General features: G+C 40.9%; 1 protein-coding gene across 2 annotated transcripts in view; it reads right to left on the bottom strand.

Annotated features, from left to right (window-relative positions):
• Positions 1–21179, bottom strand: part of ZNF516 (zinc finger protein 516) — a 102752-nt gene that overhangs the window by 46057 nt on the left and 35516 nt on the right. For both annotated transcript variants that reach the window (XM_064705733.1, XM_064705734.1), the window contains exon 2: positions 11024–13042. In XM_064705733.1, the coding sequence (XP_064561803.1) occupies positions 11024–12920 (1897 nt within the window). In that variant the 5' untranslated portion in view covers positions 12921–13042. The remainder of the gene's footprint in view (positions 1–11023; positions 13043–21179) is intronic.

The raw sequence follows: 21179 nt of genomic DNA, 5'->3' as shown, positions 1-21179 counted from the left end.
TCTAGCACGGCTCTCACTCCCCACTACAACAGGGATCTCTGGAGAGCTGTCAGCAACAGAGACCTGCTTGGAACTATCAGTGAGCTTCCAGAAGAAGCTGTTTACATCATCTGGATGCAGCTCTAATAGTAACACATCATACCTTTACCATGTAGATCTATTTATCTATACTTGTTACGTAAACCTATACACCTTCAGAATTTTTTGTCTTTCTCAAACCTTTTTCTGCTTGATGGACTTCTTAATTACATGATTGTTTTGGCCCTTTCCAACCTTTCTTTCTTCCCTAGGCATCAGGTTTCTTTCCTTTTAGCTTTTATAGGCCTCAAAGAAAGTTGCAGAACTGGAATTTGAGTAAATACTTTATGAAGAGAACTTTCCATGATGCCTTGGTTGAGTGAAGTCAGTATTTCAACTTACTGAATATATGCTAAGATACATTTTTATTTTAAACACAATCTTGCTCTAATATAATTGACCAAGAAATGTCAGTATAGCAGAAAATACTTCTTGGCACATAAAAACTTCATTATGAATTAATAGCATTTCATTTCCAATATAAGTCTTACTATTAGACATTTGCATATTGATAACACCTAAGATAAAAAATCCTAATAACTTGCAAAATTATATTATTATGTTTGAATTGTAACTAATGTGTCATGTCTGTGTGCACTAAACTAAAAAAAGTACAACACTCCCTACTTCCACAAAAATAACAGCATTGAGGCTTCCTTGTCAAATATATTTAGCATTACATTAGCAAGTAAGTGATCGTCACTTATGTGCACCCATTTTGTTGTCCCAGAACAATCCAAGTAAAGATTAATTTTTTCCTGTTACAACTTTACTTGTCATTCTGTGTTTGGGTACTTTTTAAGGCTTCTCCAGGCTTCAACAGTACTTAAGGTTAAGACATTGGAAGACATGGGAAATTGCTGTGCATGTGGATACAGATATGTGCAAGGACAAGAAACTTCTGCAAAGTATTATAAGGGGTTTAGGATTAATATGTTCCATGTGCAGTGTAAGCTGTACTTCCTGAATTCTCTTTTAAGGGAATCAGAGACAGATCTGTTTGCTTCATTATCTAGCAAAAAAAAAAAGGGTTTACTACGTACTGAATAAAGGCTAAATCAGAGAAAACTGATCAGACCCTTGGTTCAGAAGTGCCACACACCTACCAAAACATGCAAAAGGCAACAAGGAAACACTGCATCTGCTCCACTACCTTGGGGTAGAGCAGGCACAGGAAGAGATGAAGTCTTCTATACCCCATTATCATCCAGAGTCACTGCATTCAGTCCTTCACCATTATGACACTGGTGAAAGATCTCCACTGTCAAAACACCCAGAAAATGTTTCACAGGATAGAGGGAAGAGAAAAAAAAAAAGAAAAAAGAAAAAAAGCCCTTTAGCCCTGAGGTTCACACTTCCCAAAGAACCCATATATTTCCTTTGTGGTTATGCTTTTTTCTCCCCCCCACAAATATTTAGGTTTTGCTGACAACAGCTTGCCTCAAATGCTATTTAAGCAGTAAGACATCACAAGACATATGCTATCCTAAGATAACACACACCTCTGAAGTGCTGTTAGGTGTAGCTGATGCCTTCAACTGCCTGATGAATTTGTTATCTCAAAGAAACACAAGGTTTGGGAGTGCCTTACATTGCAAGCTAACCCTAAATTTAGTCTTTAAATAAATAAATAAAATCTGTGATTTTGCATCCTGTATTAAAAAAAAAAAAAAGAGAAGAGATCTGACTTGGAGTAAATCCTAACTTCTTGTTCCCAAATAAAACTAAACTTTTTAGCTGTATACCTGTGATATGACAGAAACAATAATTTTAATGGCTATTTCCTTTTTAGTTATTTGAAGTAACAGAGATAATGAAGTAATAACTGAGGTTTGAGATTACTAACCTGGAAAACAAATTTCTGAAAGCAGAAGGGCAAATCTTTCCCCCTGGGTCCTGTACAAGGATGAGTATCTCAGTGCTCTAATTCCATGTTAAGTAAGCACCCCTATCAAAGTCACAATAATCATCACTTGAGCGAGTACTTTTGCCTTTCACATGGACACTTTCTCAATAGAGATTCTGCACTTTAAAAGGATGAAGGGTTGGATTTTTGCCCTCAGCACTGCTAGAGCCTAACCAAGCCATCAACAGAGTATCCACAAAAGACAATTCTGAGACTTGCTCCTCCCCTAGACTTATCCCCTGTGAAGTTTGCATGCTACGGTACATTTCAGGATATGCAATTTACACTGGCATTGATTAGAGAAAAGAAAGATTTCCCTATTCTTCTCTAATCTCAGGCCATTAGGTGCCAAGTGGTTCAACAAAGCAGTTTACAATGATTCCAACCTTACTGCTCTGTGCTTAAAATCAAGCCAGCAGTTATAACTATTGCTGTATCAGGGCCAAAGTATTCTGCAATTTTCCAGTCCAAACCCATGCTGTCTACAAACAAGAAAAACAAATTCACCATGAAACTAAGTTCCCTACACATTTACAAATCCATTTATGGCACTGAAAATAATGCCTACCTGTTACTTAGAAAATATGGGACGGTAGCAATCACACACCAAGTACAAGGATCCAAAAGTCTCCTTCAAGGCTGAAGGCACTGAAAATTATAACACTAAACTCAATGTTTTCCTCCACAGTTTCAATAAAATTCACTATATGCTTTTCACATCCCTAAAAGCTACAGGCTTGCTGATGATAAATCTTGTAGGCAATGAAAAGAAAACTGAGAATAAGAAAAGCTATCAGTGCTCCCATCACAAAGGGAGCAACAAAGTTAACTGCAGCAAAGTTGCTCTTGACTTTTACTGCTATAACAGGTACCACAGTCAGGCCTTTTCACAGTAAAGTAATCCAGTGCCTCAACGCGACTACTGGGTTAAAAAGTAATAAAGTGAAGTCAAGTGAGACCTAGTAAAACTTGTATTTGTAAAACACACCTGCAGAAAACAAATTATCTACCAAGGCTAGGCCCAACCACACATTACTTTTATATCCTGTGCAGCCCTGGGACTCCCCAACATTTCAGCTCCTGCAGAATTCAGCCCATCCCATCCACTGAGAGTACTTACTGCCAAACTTAATGCACTAAAAAAGAAAATCTGACTCTGGATCGAGGGCAGACTGTGAACCATAATGTTAAGAACTGCAAAAAGATTTAACATTAAAGACATTTATACAAGCCCCTCGTTAGCAGTCATTTACAGATCAGCAGAATCCCACCAAGCACAGTCACGGAGCTACCAAAGTATTTGGGAATCAGATTAAAACACTACCATCACAATTTTCATAATCTGAATCTTGTTTTACTAGCTGGGGGGAGGCAGTCCTCACTCACTGATCAGAAACTGCCTCTGCTTGAAAATATAATGTGAACACAATGTGATCTTTTGACTGTAAATGCCACAAAGCAGTATTTCACACGCTACGGTTTGATGTAATAGAAACAGCCAGTACAAAGAATTACCAGAGATGCTAAACTGACGTTTACAAGGCAGCAAGGTCAGAGCAGGTGTCAAGAAGTGAGGGATTTGTTAAAACTGAGGTTCTATGCAGCAGGATTTCCAAGTGAACATCCCTATATGCAGACATTTATCGTATTTACTGAGGAAGAGATAAAAGCCCAATACCAACACTGGAATCCCTGTGCAACTGACTTAAATATAAAGGGATATTTTTGAATGCACAGACTGAAACCAAGATGGCCAATACCTTTCCACACCCTTGGAAATATTTTTTTAAATGCTAGTGTATGGTAAGTGTGGAATGGTGACTGACAGCTCAGGAAGGAATAAACAAAGACATAAGCAATCATTGAAGCAGCTCTTGGGACAATGTTTCCAAAAACTGTGGAAGTAGTAGTATGAAGAAATAATCCTGGGCATTTTCTATAAGCTTCAGGGCAAAGCTTAACCTACTATGACTTACCTTTAAGAAACCACATTTCCTTGCTTCCTAAAAGACAAAATAAAGGTTGGGTAAACCTATCTCTCTCTTAGCAACTTGTACAATTTTTCTTCCAAGCTGAGCTGTGTTTTTGCTTATATCACAGAAGCACAGCTACAATAAGCTGCCTAAATAATACTTCTATCTCACTGTGTCACTTGTAATTGCATATGGTAACCTGCAAAAAAGGAACACTAACAATTAAAGCTAAATACAGCAGAAGTATCTTTGACATGCACGAAGTTCTTCAACACTTAACACCCTCACAGAAATGTTTACAAGGAATAAAAGTAGTGCTACAGCTGGTCTAATAACTTCAAGACGCTGCATAAGAAATTGTCTCTGAGCAGCAATAAAGGCAATCTCTGTCACGACAAGCCATTAATCTACTGAAGTATCCCAAGCTCAGCCAACAATCCTTAGTTCTGACTTGAGCTGACTCTGTGTTATCTGCTGCTCATCACCATGCCCCATTTCAAGAGGAACTTGAATTGCTGTTCAATTGGGTAAAAGGGGCCTTGGTAATGCAGAGCAAAGTGTGGTAACCAGGACCACAGTGGAATTTACCTAAGATTCCTACAGGGCAATCCTTGCATGCTCCTTAGTCAGTATGGTGTCAGGTTAATGGACAGCATTAAAGGGTACAGACTGCTTTATGCCAAACACTGCTGCCCTATTCCAACCAAACACTTCCTGCATGGATTTGTTGAAGCATAGCTCCCACCAGCATCCTAAAATACAGAATGAGCAAGCAACTTCATGTGTGTGAGGTGCACCTGGCAAGGGAGGTATTAACCACTTTCTAGATGTCCCATGGCTTTTCTCTCCTCTCCTCTCAGTACACACTGCATTGATCCTAGCTGCCAGAATTTTCCTTGCTATCTGTTTTCTTGGGACAATCAGCGTAATTTCTATTTTGTTCTCTTTCCTTGGTAGGTATTCCCATTAAGATCAACCCACAGTTAAAGACAAATAGAATCAAAAAATACTGCTGAGGGCAACACCACAGGAATGTGTATACTCACATAGGAGATACCATCTGCAGTCTGGAGGAGAGTACAAGAGTCCAAAGGAGAGGAAAAAGTAACAAGTGCTGCTATGGAGATATACACAAGAGATATGACCTGTACTGGTCAAAAATGATGGTTCAACCTGCAGTGTTTTGCAGAGAAACCTCAGATCATGAGAAAGTACCACACTGCACATGACTTTGCTAACAAGCACCATGACTGGACTATCACAACAGTCCATTACACTGGACTTGCATTACAGCAAGGCAGATAGGAAAGAGAAATTTCTAAATGGCATTATTAGATGTGTTCAAACTAGGTAACAAACTAGGTAATTGATCTAGTCCAAATTTGCTTTAAGGAACAGCTGAACTCTGCTAAGCCCCAACCAACATCTAATGGATCTCTTACTGCTAGCACAGGTTTTTGCTTCTGCCCAACTTCCTCTATGATCTGAAGCATCAATTTGCTTGTAATTCCAAGTCCCAGAGTTTCATTGATCTCACTGGAATTAAGAATCCCAACAACTAGTTTGAGTTGCAAAGCTGAAAGGGTTTTATATTCCAACAGGCACCCCTCAGCAATACCCAAATTAACTGGTGAATCACAGCATAAGACTGTTATCTTCACAGTTCTGAGACACTGTTCCTCCTTGAAACTGCCTTATTTCTTGGAAGCCTGGGGCAATAGCTACCAATAGCTACCAATTGTCCAGCACTGAAACATTCTCCAGTTTGTTATATACTCCTTCAGCAAACTAAATATGTTAAATAACTTAAACATATTTAAGACTGTACATATAGGACAAGATCTCATTTGGTGTAAAAAGCCCCAAGAGCACTGCCCTTAGCAGCACGATACTGTGGGATTTACACTGAGAGTCTGGCATGAGAAGCATCTGAAGTGCAATTAATCAAGATATGTAATAAAAATGTTTGAGTTTTACACAGTGGAGAGACCTCCCCTTGCACACAAAGTAACACTTTTTCATGTAAGAACAATGAAGTCCTGGTACTGGATACTGGCAGCTGTTCCATACACTCGTGCTAGCAACAGAAAATATTTACTAGAACTAGCTCTGTTCTCTGAAATTACTATACATTTTTAGTTTTCCAATTTCATTTGCTTAGCTGTTTTATTCTTATTGTTGCTTTCCTCCCAAAAATTACAGCCTTGCCGCTTTACTAAAATATTAAAGCAACTCTAAACAACTTCTACTTTTGAATTATTTTACATCAAAAGATTTCTGAAAAGATACATTTTTCAATAAAGTTTCAGCTCCTGGACTTGTTATAATTCATATATGAGCAAAAGAAAAGTCCAAATTTATGCTTCATAAATCTCTCCTATACTTCTTCCTCAGAACTTGCTAATGTTATGTTTCTATTCAAGCATTCCAGTTTATATATAGGATTTTCATGTAACAGGACTGGGATAAATGGTATGTGTTACAACCCCAAGACTGTATAACCTGTAAGCAATTCATAAGCAGTCGTCTCTTCAGTTTACTAAAAAAAAGATACTAAATCAGTCTCTGGCCATGCTCTTCTACGAGTTTTTGAAATGTAACAAACACAAAGAAAGAGGTCCAGACATTCTGGTTTTCACATGGAAATCCTCTTGGAGTGACCCACCTGAGCACAGCACATCATGAGCCTTTAGAGCTTCAGTGCAAGCATCAATGCTGGCACTGCCTTGGAGGGTCTGAACTCCAATGCTACTGCACACCTCTCTTGAGCCCTTAGTTCTCCTGAAACCTCATCACCGGCTCAGCTCCCTTCACCAAGGTCCTGCTTCTCTCCACCTTCCCCCATTCTCCTTTCTCTCCACCTGCACCTTACTCCCATCTCATCCCACTCCTCCACGGTGCTCATGTTCTAAGCAGGTCCCACCACGCCACCAGTGATGCCTGATGTGAACCAGGCACAGCCACACACCGCTGTTTTGTATTCACTGTTTTGAGTTTTTCACATTCTGCAGAGTCCTGTGCCCACCTCAGTCAGGTCACGAGCTCCTCAGGCTGAAAGCAGTATTGGTACGGGGCCCAGCACAACAGCCCTCACTCGCAGCCATGTGCGCAATACAGGTGAATCACTCTCTCCTTAAAACACTTCAAAAAATCGGAGCAGTCCAACAGAAGGGAAAAAAAGACAAAGAGAAGGGAGAGCAGAGGCAGGAGATAAAGGAAATAGAATACGCAGGATGGTTTTTACTGGAAGCAGCATTCCAAGGTGATACATCCTCTCCTTTCCCTGATGTCCTTCCTTGACACGGCCACGCTAGAAGCATCATTCCTCTCCTTAATTCCTATGTAACAGTCCTTCTCTTTTCTTCTATTTTCTTTGTTTTCCCCTCCTATATAAATTTTAACATTTACTTCCAGCCCAGACTGACACTTACATGCAAGAAGAAGTACCACCTGTATGGCACTTGCTCACGGGCTGGGCTATCTCAGGTCTGTGCTTTTACTCCATGCTTGCCAAGAACCAAGAGGTATTTAAATTCTTTTCACTTCTTTTCCTCATCTTTCCACCTGTCAACAGCAGTCACAGCCTCAAAAATTATTCTTCCTTCTTCTTTTCAGGACTGACATATAGCCTAATGTAACAAACCCAAGCACCTTCACTGCTAAAACCATCATGGCAATGAAGGGGCTCATGCCTTAAAAATACTAACCACAAAATTTCTTTCATATATCTAAAACTACCTTTTAGGTGAAAAAATGAAAGATTATAAAAACAGTGTTTTCCTTTCACTTTTACAACACATATATAATCCCTCACTACTCTCTAAGTCATATCTCTGGGGCTCTTTTCAGGGAAAAATGAAAATCATTAAAAAGACCCAGACAAAAATCTCAGTTTGGGGAAGACGTGAGCAACAATCTACAGATGGTTCACACAGCTTTGGACGTAACTCAGTGAACATTCAGGTACAGTTTTGGAAGTGGCTTGAATGATAAATAAAAATGAAGAATCATCTGGGGCAGGAATACCTCAAAAATATCCGAAGTCTCAAGGAAGCAGAAGTGCTCTGCGTGTGATCTCTGCATGACAGGTATCACACAGTACACTATGTGTAACTCTACAAAACTCATTTTTACCCTCCCACCAACCAGATGAAGCACACTCTGTAGTCAGCCCAGCAGCTGATAAACTGGGTTTGCAACTCTACACCCCGGTGCCTGAGAAATCGTGATGTTACTCAACAAAGGCAATAGGGGCAAATTCCTGTTAAAAGGAGCGCCGCCCTGGAGCCTCTCAAGCCCGATTCTTGCTCTTCTCCCAGTGAGCCCTGTCAGTAATCCCTGCTCCTGCCACCCTCAGCCCTAAGTGACCACAGAGGTGCCCCGCCAGCTTCCCTGCTGCATGGCCCCGTGCGTCAACAGCGCTCCTCAGATTATTAAGAACTAAATGCACAAAGAAATACTTTCAGCTGAGTCAAGGCCACAGCATTCTATACTTGGCAATCCCAAGGCCCTTTTCTGACACAGGATAACATAGTAATGCATGAAAGGGGGAAACAGAGTAAAGATAGGAAAGTTAAAAAAAAAAAAAACAACAGATATTGTATAATCTTCTGAGTAGCACAAGATTTTCCTGATTACAGCCCGAGTAAAAATAATGCTGTAGAAATCATTTCAGGAGCAGGAACTGAGAGCCCTGCTTGTCAGGCCTGTCCATGGGGCTGGAGCTCTATTCTTTATAGAAAATCTTCACCTGGAAGAGTAACTAAAAAAAGCTGCAGCAAAGGATAGCAAACTACAGCATTCTAGGACAAAACGTGCTTCAAGACCATACCAGAACACCTCATTTTTGCAGGCATATACATGAGGGCAGAATCTGGCCTATATTCCATACACCTTAAGTTATTGTTCATAGGGGAGGGAGAAAAAATCATCTTGAGTTACAGCAGAATCTGCAAAAGAATAAAATTAATCTTACAGCTTGCTGGACAGAAGGACTCCAGTTCCTTGGAACACAATACCAGGGCAGCGCTAATAAATGACCATACCAAAAAGATAAAATTGGGAAACTTTAGTCCTGAACATTTGCCTATGAAAACTCCTTTTATACATAACAAAACAAATAAGCAAAAAAACCTTAAACTTTCTTTCAAATTAAAAAAACCTATAATTTGTTAAAAAATGTTCCCTTCATTAAGACAGTGATTTGAGTTAAACAACCTCTAGTAATAGGCAGCATTTCTCTTGCACTGAAACATTTCTCATTAGCCAATTAAATACTTGATTAGCTCTTCAGCTGTGATGTTAGCAAATATAAATTGCAGCAGCCACCCTCCCAGCCCATTACTGCAAATATATCCCTTTTCCAAAATGTGCCTTTATTCAGACTCATCAGTTTGCTGCTTCTTTTCAGTTAAAGCAAACAAGGATCAATTTGATACCCAAGGAAGTGAGTTTCCAGTTGCTGGCATCAGTTAAGCCAGTAACTTTAATTCCTATGAGAGCAAAGTGCTGTGTGACTAACTCTCCCCTTTCAGTCCAGCAGCAAGGGCTCAAAGCCTGAGCTGAGGCAAGAAGCAAAACAGGCAAAGATATGAGAAAACTCCTCTTGTTAGAAATAAAATATGGAGAACATATAAGAACAGTTTTCCTCTTTGAACATCATACAAAGAAATGTTGGCAGTATTTTCAGCCCATGTCCAGAGAAATGGTTTTCCATCCCAGCAGTTCTGATTGCAGCACTGTACATTTCACTGGTGCAACATGGTAGCCCCATTTAACTCTAGACAAAGCTGCAGTTTTATCACCACACCTTGTGCCAGCTGAACCAAAGTATCTCAGGTGGCAGCTGATGGACTTGCACACAAAGTAGGCATGTACCCAAAAAGAAATGTAAGAGTTCAAGAATCCAACAGCATATAGGAAAGCCAAATTCTGAGTCTTTTAAACTTGCAAGTAATCATACCGCAAATATTTAAGAATCTGTAGGAATCTAGCTTGTCACTAGACTTTCTGGAGAGGTTTTTTTATGAAAAGGTGAAAAAACAAAAACAAAAATTGGTGTTCTTGGATTAATTTGAATATATTCACCATTGCTTCAAAAAATTACGAAAAGCGTGTAACAATTCACAATTCTGGTAAATGTCTCTTTGTTGCTGTGGGGTCTGAAGCCAGGAGAAAAGGCAACATTATATAATATCCTGAAAGAGCAAGGTAATTGAATAAACCCACTCTCTTCTTCCACAATACTGCAGATTACTTCATCCACGACGGTCTTGAAAATGAGTTTAACTCTACAGATAACTATGTTCTTCACAACAAAAGGAATGAAAATGAGAGGAAAACTGGTTTTGTTCACCAAACAGAAAACAAACAAAAACCAGCAGAAGGGCTAGTAAGGAAAGAATGGTTAATCTCACATTTCTAAAAGGGTATTATAAACAAAGCATGGTGAACAACAAAAATAAAGGATTAAAAAAAAAAGATACGAAAGTGCTTAATGGTGTTCTTTTAAATATTTACTTTGCAGCTATTTGGAGAATAATTTGTTCCATTTAGTAGCATTGGGCTCAAAGGACCGCTTTAATCCAGAGAGATTAATTATAGCCTTTGGAGTTATAAACACAATTTGGGAAGTGAAGCGGAGAAGAGGAGAGAGACTCCTCTCACGCTGGTGTTTTAACAAGTTTATGTGCTTTGGGGCTACGCTACGCAGGCTACACCTGTACACTGCAGGCAGAACAGGACACCCATGAATTGTGGAAAAGCAGCCCCCAGGACATCCAGGGGGCTATCCTGAATATCCTACAGTGTTGCTGTAGGCAACTGAAATACTTCTCAGGTGCCTTTCATCAAAAAACAAGCTCACCAGCACATTACAAAAACATCATCTCGCTTTTATTACCTGCACCAGAAAGGAGCTGCCGCACTGAGACATGCAGCGGACACAGGGCCTCTAAGACCTCTCACGTGCTTTCACCTATTTCTCCCTGCGGTCATGGCTGTGTCCCAGACCAGGAGACACAGGGACCCGCAACAATTACTGGGGCAAAGCTGGGAGCGATCTTACCTAGCAAGGGATTGGCTGCTCCCTCCTCCGAGCTCTCCTCAGCGCCCTCCTCTCCCAAGCCAGAGGTGGCCGAGTCCTCCGGGGCGGATGCAGAGCCGGGGGTGCTGGGCCCGCTGACGGAGCCCGAGTCCCCTTCCTCGCTGCTGGAGCCATAGCGGTCAGGCTGGGCGGCCGTCCCGCCCTCGCTGCAGCTCCTGCGCTCCTTGCGGTGCACCCGCGAGTGCAGCACCATTTGGTGGTAGGTGCGGAAGATCTTCCCGCACTCGAAGCACTCCGTGGACTTGTTCTGGGCGCCCCGGCGGCTCTGCCGCGAGGCAGGGCGATAGTCCAGATCCCCGGGGGCAGGCGGGCAGCTTTCTCCTGCTGGGACACTGCCGGCTTTCTCCAGGCGCCCACCGGTGCAGCTCTTCTTCTTGGGGTTGCTGGGCGAGTCCTGGTCTCGCTTGCGCTTCTCCTGGTTGACAAGGATATACTCCCTCTTATCCTTGTCATAAGTCACATCTGCATCCGCCAGGGCCTCATCCCATCCCACATACTTCACATACTCTGAGGGCTCTACTACTTTTCCTTTGGTGGCCAGCTGCCAAGCTTGGTAGCTACTGACCGGATCCAGCTCAGCTACTCTTTTCCCAGGCTGTCCTCTCGTAACTCTATCCAGCCCTACAGATGGCCGTAGGTTGAGACACTGCAAGAAAAACTGCTTGGTTACTGAGGAGCTCAGGCTCCCATCAGTCAAGCCCTCAGCTTTATCCCCGGTGCTGCCCGGCTGCACACGGTAGTGAACAGCATTATGCACTTTCAGGCTTTCCATATTTGTAAACAGATTTCCACACTTGGTGCAAACTTCATACAGAGACAAGCCGGTCACAATTGTCTCCTCTTGTACCACATCATTGATAGTGGCAATCAGCTCCAAATCATTTTTTGGTTTGTTTTTGCTCCCAGACCTGGGACCATGCGACTTCATGTGGTTTTTGAGAAACCAGGGCTCCTTGAATCTCCTGCCACAAATATGGCACCCGTGATCAAATGACCCCCTATGCTTTTTCATGTGAGCTTTCAGGAACCAGGTTTGACTAAAGGTCTGACCACAGACTTCGCACGGGAACTCGCCCACATTCAGCTCGCTCTTGCAGTTCTCGGTGTAGGTCTCCCCATTGGGGACCTGAGCTGTTATATGGTCCTTTTCTATGTGGTTTAACAGCGTCTCCTCCCTCAGGGTCATGTAGCTGCACAACCTGCACTTGAACGGTTTATGGACCTGGTGCAGGTGCTGCTCCAGGTCTTTCTTCCTTTCGAATTTGTTTTTGCAGAAGGTGCACTGGTAAGAGGTCAGCTTGTCATCCTCCTCAGCTGGTGCCATCTCTGTGACCTCCTTCTTGCTGCTTCTCAACAAGATCTTGCTGCTATCGACCTGAGCGGTACCGTTCAAGATCTTGTTGCAGGCAGATGTACTTTTAGTGGGGCTGGTGCACCCGCCAAGGCCCTCAGAAACACCCATCTCCCCCAGCTGTGCCTCTCCCATCTCTGCCTCGTGCCCCTGACTTAAAGTGCCTGTCCTGTGACTGCGGATGTGAATCTTCAGGTTGCCCTTTTGGGAAGCTCTGTGATCACAGTAAGGGCATTTGTAGGGCTTCTCACCTGTGTGCTTCCTCATGTGCTGCGACAGGGAGCTCTGAAAAGGGAAACTTTTACCGCAGATGCAGCAGCTGTGGCACATGGTCTTGTCAGCATCCACGTCATTCTTGCTTAGCTTGCCAGGGCTGGAGGATCTCCGTAACTCCATTTCTGCCTCTCTGCCACGATCCATCTGTATCACTGCAGCAGGGGGGAAGCGGGGCAGGAGGACAAAAGCATGTCTGGCAGCAGAGCAGGGCTGGACCGCGTTCTCAATCATACGGTTCTGCAGAGAGGGGTTCTATTGCTTCATCCTCGGGGTAACGCTTCCTTCAGCCGCTCCACAGAGTCCACAGCACCAATTTATTTCTGTGTGCTTTGTAAGCACAAGGCATAGATCACCTGAAACAAGAACAAAATCACACAAATGTACAGATTCTTAAATATATTCAAACCTGTTCATGTTTTGAATTCAACTGCTTCCACCACTCACTCGGCACTCAGAAGCGCACCATATGACAATCTATTGCACCAAAAGGCACTAGTTTCTCTTTTTGCTGATACTCTAGACTTCAATGACAAGCAAAATTACTAAATAAGTAAAATCCATAAAAGAGCAAATACTCATTTCCATATGCTGACATCAGTGTCTTGAACGAAGTGCAAACTTTAAAAATATTTTTTGTTTTAAAACCAGGCAGAAGTGGCTAAAAATACACCTTAAATGAGGAAAACATTTCTTGTGGGGGTTATTACACTTTAAATCTGTGGCTTTACCATCATGTGTAATTTCATGTAAAATACTTACTTGCCAAAGATAAAAGGCTTTCCTAGTGACTTTAGTAAGTATCATATTCCTGCTGGCAACTGCATTACTTTGTGTCTCAGACAGCTCGGCTGTGCTTGAAGTGGCAGGCACAGAAAGGCGCAAAGGCTGAGGACGCTCAGTACTTTGATTACAGAGCAAACAAGAAAGCAGAGCCTGATAAAGCACTCATGAAAACTAAAAGTTATTTCCTGCCGGACAGGGAACTAAAAAGACCCTCCAAGTATAAATTTCAGTCTCAAACTAACAAAGCAAAGTGATAATGTAGCTATCAAATTACCTCAAATGTGAGTGATTTATGTCAACATGACACACAGGAAATGACACCACCACCCACCTCAATGAAACAGAATTTTAACTATAAACAAACAAACAAAACAAGAAAAAATGCTGATTAACAGAGCAGATTAATAAAAGAAAAAAACGCTGATTAACAGAGCAGATTAATAAAAGTTTAAATATTTTTGTATCTCTCCATGAATAAATGCAAGGGTCAGTATCTTAGTGCAAGATGAAACACACCAGCATCTTGTATACAGCAAAAAACAATGATCAAAATCCACATAGGCTCTTTCTTTTCCAATTACTACACTGTAAAACAAAATCTTCCCCCTCTCCTGCCCTCATTAAGGACTACAAACACCACATGACTAAGATCAAAGAACACAGCATTCTCTAATGAAGAGAACTGATCTATTGCCACATTAAGAAAACATCAGCTTCTTAAAATGTAGCTAAAAATATGCAGAGCCCTAATGAGACCATATATTCCCACATCCATCACTTGACATCTATGACTCAACAAAGAGCTACAGATCTACAGCTGCAAATTTTAAGATTTCTCACTGCATTCACCTCTGAGTCTCTCCAATACGTAAATAAGCAGTCTAACCACACCACCAGCAGGAGCTAAACAAAAAGCAAGACTGTCGCAATGCTCATCTCAGTTACAGGCTACAGAAGAATTTATCACATTTAATTTGATCTAGCCCTCTTATTTGCTACAAGACACTCATTTCTGGGCTGGATTTTCTGCGTATCTAGTATCCATTTAACATGTTAGGGAGTTCTCAAACAGCATCAAACCCCAACTACCTTTTCCTCAGAGAGCTGGCAATAACATTTAAGGGATGAGTTACAAAAGCAATTTCATTTCTTGAATGAAGCATTTTTTTATTATTAAAAAAAAACAGGTATCTCAAATTCAGCAGTCGTCCATATGAGCAGGAAGCTTACAAACTACAGAATCTAAACGAATCTTTGAAAGTAGTCATTTAAAATCAAACAGAGACAGCCTCAGAAGAAACTTCCTGGGTGAATAAAGGATGTCAGCCACTGAAATTGTGGCTGCACCAGAAGGAACAAACACACCACACAGAAAATACAAGTTTATATTGCCCATCAGTGGAAGACACAACTTCCAGTAACATCTTATTTATCTGACCCACAACCTAAAACTGCCAAGTGACAACCTATACTGTCTTATAACCAAAGATTTAACCTAAAAGTCATTAAAACATAAAAAGAAACACCAGGTTTAAGTATACTATGCTAAATGCAAGTAAACAGCTTCTTGTGAAATGTTCCACACCATTTCAGAAAAAAAAAATAAAGCTTTGGGAACACATTTTTTCCATGTATTTTATACATTGTTTTCTACATTATTAATTTTCTACAGCTTACACCAGTGAGGACATTGCTTCTATTGGCAGGCTGATTTTTAGACTAACAACTTTTTTTTTTTTTATTTTAAAATGTAGGGCCCATTTTAACTCAACTTTCTGCAGTGTTTCCTGTCTGAAAGTTCAAAAGAGCTTTAAGAGCCAAGCTTAGACAAGAATGCTGTACACAGCAGTCCAAGCACATGTAGATCCAAAGCTTCAGAGCCCCTTTGTTTACTTGGCCACAGATTCCCTGGGCTTAGTCTTGACATATTTCACTTTAATTATTTATAGCATTTTCATTAATGAAACTTAGTTATGAAAATGAGGCTATGAAGAAAGCATTACTTAGAAGAAGGGTATTAGCCACTCACAGGAGATCCCCGTAAGTCCTGTATTAAATTAGGCCTGAGGGGGAAAAATGTCAGACTTAAAAACTACTGAATAATTTTATTAGTCTAAAATACTTAATGGAAGTGTTACTGTCTTCACAAAAATATTCTGAGAATTTTTTTCATCTTTATTAGTTAATCTTGTCCAATGCACTGCAATCTGTGACTTCGAAGTTGAAATAAAGTATCCCTAGACTTGAATTATTCCAATTCATGCACATGTAAGACTCACAACATTTCAAGTCTGATATTCCACAGACAAAATTCTAGGGGCATGAAGGGTGTTCACCCAATCTGAGCTTGCTTTACACAGCACATGGAGGTCAGTCTTGGGTTTTGGTAAAATATATAAACAACTCACTTCTCCCTCTTCATATAATTTGAGTGGCTACTTAGAAGTAATTCTTCCAGAGGGGTCTCTCTGCAGAACAGCAAAGCTGGTTCATTGGAAAGCGGTAAATAGAACTACAACTTTGGAAAAAAGCTTCAATTTAGACGACTGAACATACAAAATAAGGGAAAGATCATCTGTAAAAAATTCCAACAATAGAAAGTAACATTCTGTCTTAATAATTTTTACTTTAAAGATTAAAGTAAAATATTTTACTTTAAACAATTAAGATGGCACAATGGATAGAAGACAACTGGTAAATCAAACACCACCAGTTACTCTTTCATGAGAAGTAAAATTTTGCCATCGTTATCTTTGCTTCTTTCAGCTGATGTGATGCTAAAAAAGGTTGTATTTTGAAATAATTCCAAATTTTAAAGCGCTCTGAAATAATTCTCTATCAGCACACATGGAATGCAGCCACCTCCAGCTACCCTCAGGTTACTGAAAGTGTTTCAGGTAATGAGCAGCAGCCCTCCGCTGCTTTGGTCCAAGCTCACCCTGGAGTTCCACAGCACTGGCTCATCACACAGAATCCACAGCACAGTCACACCCAGCCTGCAGATTCCTCCCAGACTGTCACAGCACAGAAACCCCCACCAGCAGAGAGGCAGCCATAAGAAACACAAGTGAATGTAAACCATAAATTAATACACAGTCTTTAAAAATATTTTGTGGCACTGCAGTCTACACCAAATGCCATCCAGCTACTTGGGGGAGCTGTGATACTCTAAGGGACAGAGGAATTAGATTCAGTTTATTTTGTTGAACTAGGAATCAGCAGCTCAGTTCATGTAAGAAGCAGCTAGCCAGTATCCATGAGGCATTTTCAGCCCCTTTAAATACACTTATCATCACTGTTTACACACAAGTTTGGTATATAAAGCAAGATGGAAAAGAAAAATCAACAAAGACTGAAAACTATGAGGGGTGGTGTGCTGAGAAATAAATGTCTTTGCACAGCCAAATATTTTAGTTATAAGGTTTCTTCTTGCACCATTGCCTCACCAGACTCTTTGCCTTGACACACATGGGAACAAATAAAAACAAACTTTGTCATATTCCCCTGGTGCCCCCGAAGGGAAAACAAGCTTTCCCACACATTTAAAGCAAGTACTTGTCAGAATCTACTCTATTTCAAACATTTAGGCATCAAAACCCCTTTGGTTTTTAAAACTAACTTGGACAGAGTTGTTTCCCCTCAGAGAAAGCACATTTGACCAAAGTGACTTGCTCTCAGCACAGAGCCCCAGCATCTTTTCCACCACCATCCATGGCTTTCCCAGTGAGGCCGTGGTAGCCTGTCCCTGCTGGCAGCTCAGCAGGCACCCTGGTGCACGGCTGCATCACCCTCACAACTTCTGCAAGACCCTCATTCAGCCTAGCAATGAGCAGAAATACAGGTAAAGAGCACTTTGTACAACACAGGAACACTCTGAAATACATATTACTCTTTTCTTCATCCCACCTCCATACTCTGGAAGAGGATCAGGTATTGAGGACAGCCCACAGGTCCTCAAAGGAAAGACACAGCCTCCTAAGGACCTTCTGTGCCTCTTGGAAAACAATTAATAAAAAGAGAAATCGAAAATAAACAACACAGGAAAACTGGGGGGGGGGGAATAAATTAAAACAAAAAGAATTCAAAAGATACTACACCAGAAAAGTAATTACAAATTCATTTCTTACATACAAATATGCTGTGCAGTGCAGACAGAGAAAAACATAGAAAATTATTCCTGTTCCAACACAGAACAAGCAAAGTATGTATTTCTTTTAAATTTCTCCTCAATTAAATATGATTTTTAAAATCATATTGCATGATATATAGTGGTAAGAAGGCAAAACTCTTCAGTAAATATTAAAGAAGAAAATACAATTTGGGAAGCCACACAGACCTACTGAAATAGCAGAGTGTATCTTTTAAAACAAACTGCTTTCAGTCTGGGTGTATTTCAAGTCCCATCTGAGAGATAAATGCACCAGAGAAATAATCGCTCTTCTAATCTCCAAGAGGTTTGAACATACACTGCAATCACACCACCATGTTCCTCTGCCAAGAGCAACAAGGACTTTAAACAAAAAAAAAAAGGAAAACCTATGGGAGGCATGATCATGTGGAAAAATATCTTACTGAAATTCCTTCTAGATGATGAAATGACAGGACACAGCATGTGAATATGTAAGTGAATTTGAGGAAGCTGTGTTTTTGAAGAACAGCGACCTGGAGTGGAGAGAGGCTCTCTGCTCATTTGAGAAGGCTCAGGTCGCTCAGAGCCAAACGGGCTCTGCCATTCAGGGCAAAGACGCCAGACGAGAGCAAAGTGCAGGAAGAGAGGGGACAAAAGGCACAACGCTACAGCTGCCCCACCAGCCCTGGAGCTCACCGAACCACAGAGACCTTTTCCCTCTCCATGTCTTCTCCCTGGGCTACAGACCCTGTCCTCCACACACACCAGCCTTGCTCTACCTGCACGCCCCTCCTCCTCACTTTGTGAGGGGACACGGCTTCTTCTGAACAGCCACATCCCATGGGCTCATCAGTCCATCGCCCTGACTCACGGCTCGATCCTGCCATCCTTATCTACACACCAGTCCTACCCAAATGCCTCTTATAACCATATCACCAGACTATGGACCATGACTACATCAGAGCACAGAAGAACATGCTTATCTTTAAACAGTAAGCCTATACCTGAATTTGCAGGAAATTCTGGCACTGCACAGCCTACAAAGGTAAAGGCAGCATAGTTCTAAATGGATTTTTTGAGAGTAACCCAAACTAACCCAGTAAAAACCTATCCAAAAATCCCAAGCCAGTTGCAGAAGACTGGCAAATTTTCCAAATGCATTCAGTTATCAGAAGTAGCAATCTGGACAACAGATCTCCTGAAGTCTGTTGAAGCCTGCCAAAATTGACACAGGACTAAAAAAGAAAAATAAAAAGCTTCTGGAAAAACAAACAAGAAATTTCTATTAATCTATTTCCACTCAGGCTTTTAAAATCCTTGGACAGCATTTTGAAAAATGTTTTTTGTTTAATTATTTTCAACCAGCCTTCCCCTGCAGCTGGTGAAGCTCTTCCCATTTGCAAAGTTTGCTGTCTGAAGCCTGAGATATTATTTTGAGCTTCTCCAAATACATCATGTGTTTTTGTGTCTTTCTCCCTCCATGAGCTAATGACATTTTGCAGCAGGCTTCCGAGCAGCAGCCAGGAAAGCAGAGTCAGGCCTTTCCCAACTGGTGCCACACCCTTCACAGAGGAAGGGATCCATAAAATAAAGGTAGAAACACTACTGCTGAAAAAGCTGGAGGTACGAATTTGCAACGAGATGACTGCTCTCAAAATGAAGTCAACAAAACCTCTGTAACCCAGATTTTATGTGGGTCCTCAGGAATCAGCTCAGGAGCAAGGCTGGGTGGGGGCAGGGGGGAGTTTGTTTTCACACTGCTACAGGGTATGTTGAGAAACACAGAGCTGTCACCCACTCAGTACATACTTTGTGTTTTAGTGTACTGTGCGTGTTTGTCTTCTGAGAGACAAAGAAATGTACTTTCCTAGTTACACTGTAGTATTCTAAGCGATGAATTGAAATGTATCATTAACATCCAGGACAAGCTTTATCTTGCTACCAAAACAAAGGGACCATTCTTTGAACAAATTGAGGGGGAAAATCCCATAATGACAATGAAGAGTTCCTCTCCCTAAAAACTGTGCTGCACAAGAGTAACAATTACGGGCTTATATTCTGCAGACTGAGGTTGCGAATGGCTGCATGAAGCGATGCATTCACTATTGGGAGAGTAAGTACCATTGATGACAAGGCCTTGGGGCTTCTGCTGTTCGCAGACCAATCAATAATCCATTATGAACAAACTACATTTCCCCCTAATATGAAGAAATGAATAAAAGGGAACCACTAACACTAGTACTTTCATGGAAAAAAAACCCCAACAATGCAGAAATCACAAAATGCCATCACAAGACTTAAAACTATTGGTGATGTCTAACACTGACAGAACTACCCACAATAATCCTTTATTTTCCAGCAGTTGCTGGAGACCATTACATTATATTTTTTAAAAAAAGGAAGAAAAAAAAAAGAAAAAAAAAAGCTTATTTTAACAGCAAGATTTTTTTCAAGGCTACTTATTCTGGCTGCAGGACAAAACAAAAAGCAACATTAATCTTTCAAGGCAAAGAGGAGAAAATTAACTAACTTCACCCAAACATCTACCAGCTTGCTTCAAACTATTTTCTAATGCAACGTAAATAAGAACTTCTAATTAGAAATAACTGTCCAAATGTGACTGGTCAACCATAACAAGACTTCATTGCAGCAGCTGCGTTACCATCCAGACACGAGGCCCTGAAACTGTTGTTCTCCCATTGTCATTGTCAGATGCTACAATACAATCAAGAGAGGATCCATTTAAATAGCACAACCACAGCAAACCTTAGCATCCCGAGCCCAGTTTCTACCCAGACCTCTCAGCACAGCACCAGAAGGCAGAAAAGCTCTCCTGAAAAACTACAGATAAATAGATTTTAAAAACCAAAAAGTTGCTGATTTTTTAGATGGGTAACAGTAAATTAGACCCAAAGGAAACACTGAGACTGATACTAGTAAAGCAAAGGCAGCCTATGTCCTTTTTCTGAAATGTAAAGACTTAGTAGTTAAAGTTGACCCTGCAGGGTGGGGGGCTAGCGGGAATGAATGCACAATGTGATTATTGATCAGCCCTAGAAAAGCCAAGAACTGCACCAGTGCAGATGTGATTTTTCTTTTCCTAGGGTCATTACTGATATATATTGGCAAGTCAAAAGCTCTTATTTTGACATGCTGTAACAGTACCATTAATTCTGAAAATAAGCATCAACTTAGGTTACAAAAACAAAAAAACCCTAAAAAATTCCAATGACAACAACAAATAACCCCTCCATTTTACTTCAGTGCAACAGTAATGTTTTCCTATTTGGCCACACCCACCAAGGAAATTACTTTAGCAGCTTATTATTTCCAAAATCTAAGATTTAAGAGTTGAAGAAACATTTACAGTTCTGATAGTTTCAAATAAAAAAGTAAGTCAGTTACAAGCAAAGTCACCTCAATCCTGTGTGTTACCTCCTTATTCAAATCGATGGCATTGATGCTGTCTATTCATGCATGTCTATGGAGATGCATATATATATGGGCAGCTCAGTATTTTCCCAGCATCCAATAGTGCTTTTATATTTAATGATCTTGTTAGGGTTTCCACTGCAGAC

This window comes from Zonotrichia leucophrys, chromosome 2 (genome assembly GCF_028769735.1).
Source record: "Zonotrichia leucophrys gambelii isolate GWCS_2022_RI chromosome 2, RI_Zleu_2.0, whole genome shotgun sequence".
Taxonomy (NCBI): Eukaryota; Metazoa; Chordata; class Aves; order Passeriformes; family Passerellidae; genus Zonotrichia; species Zonotrichia leucophrys.
This window is presented reverse-complemented; position numbering and strand designations above follow the sequence as displayed.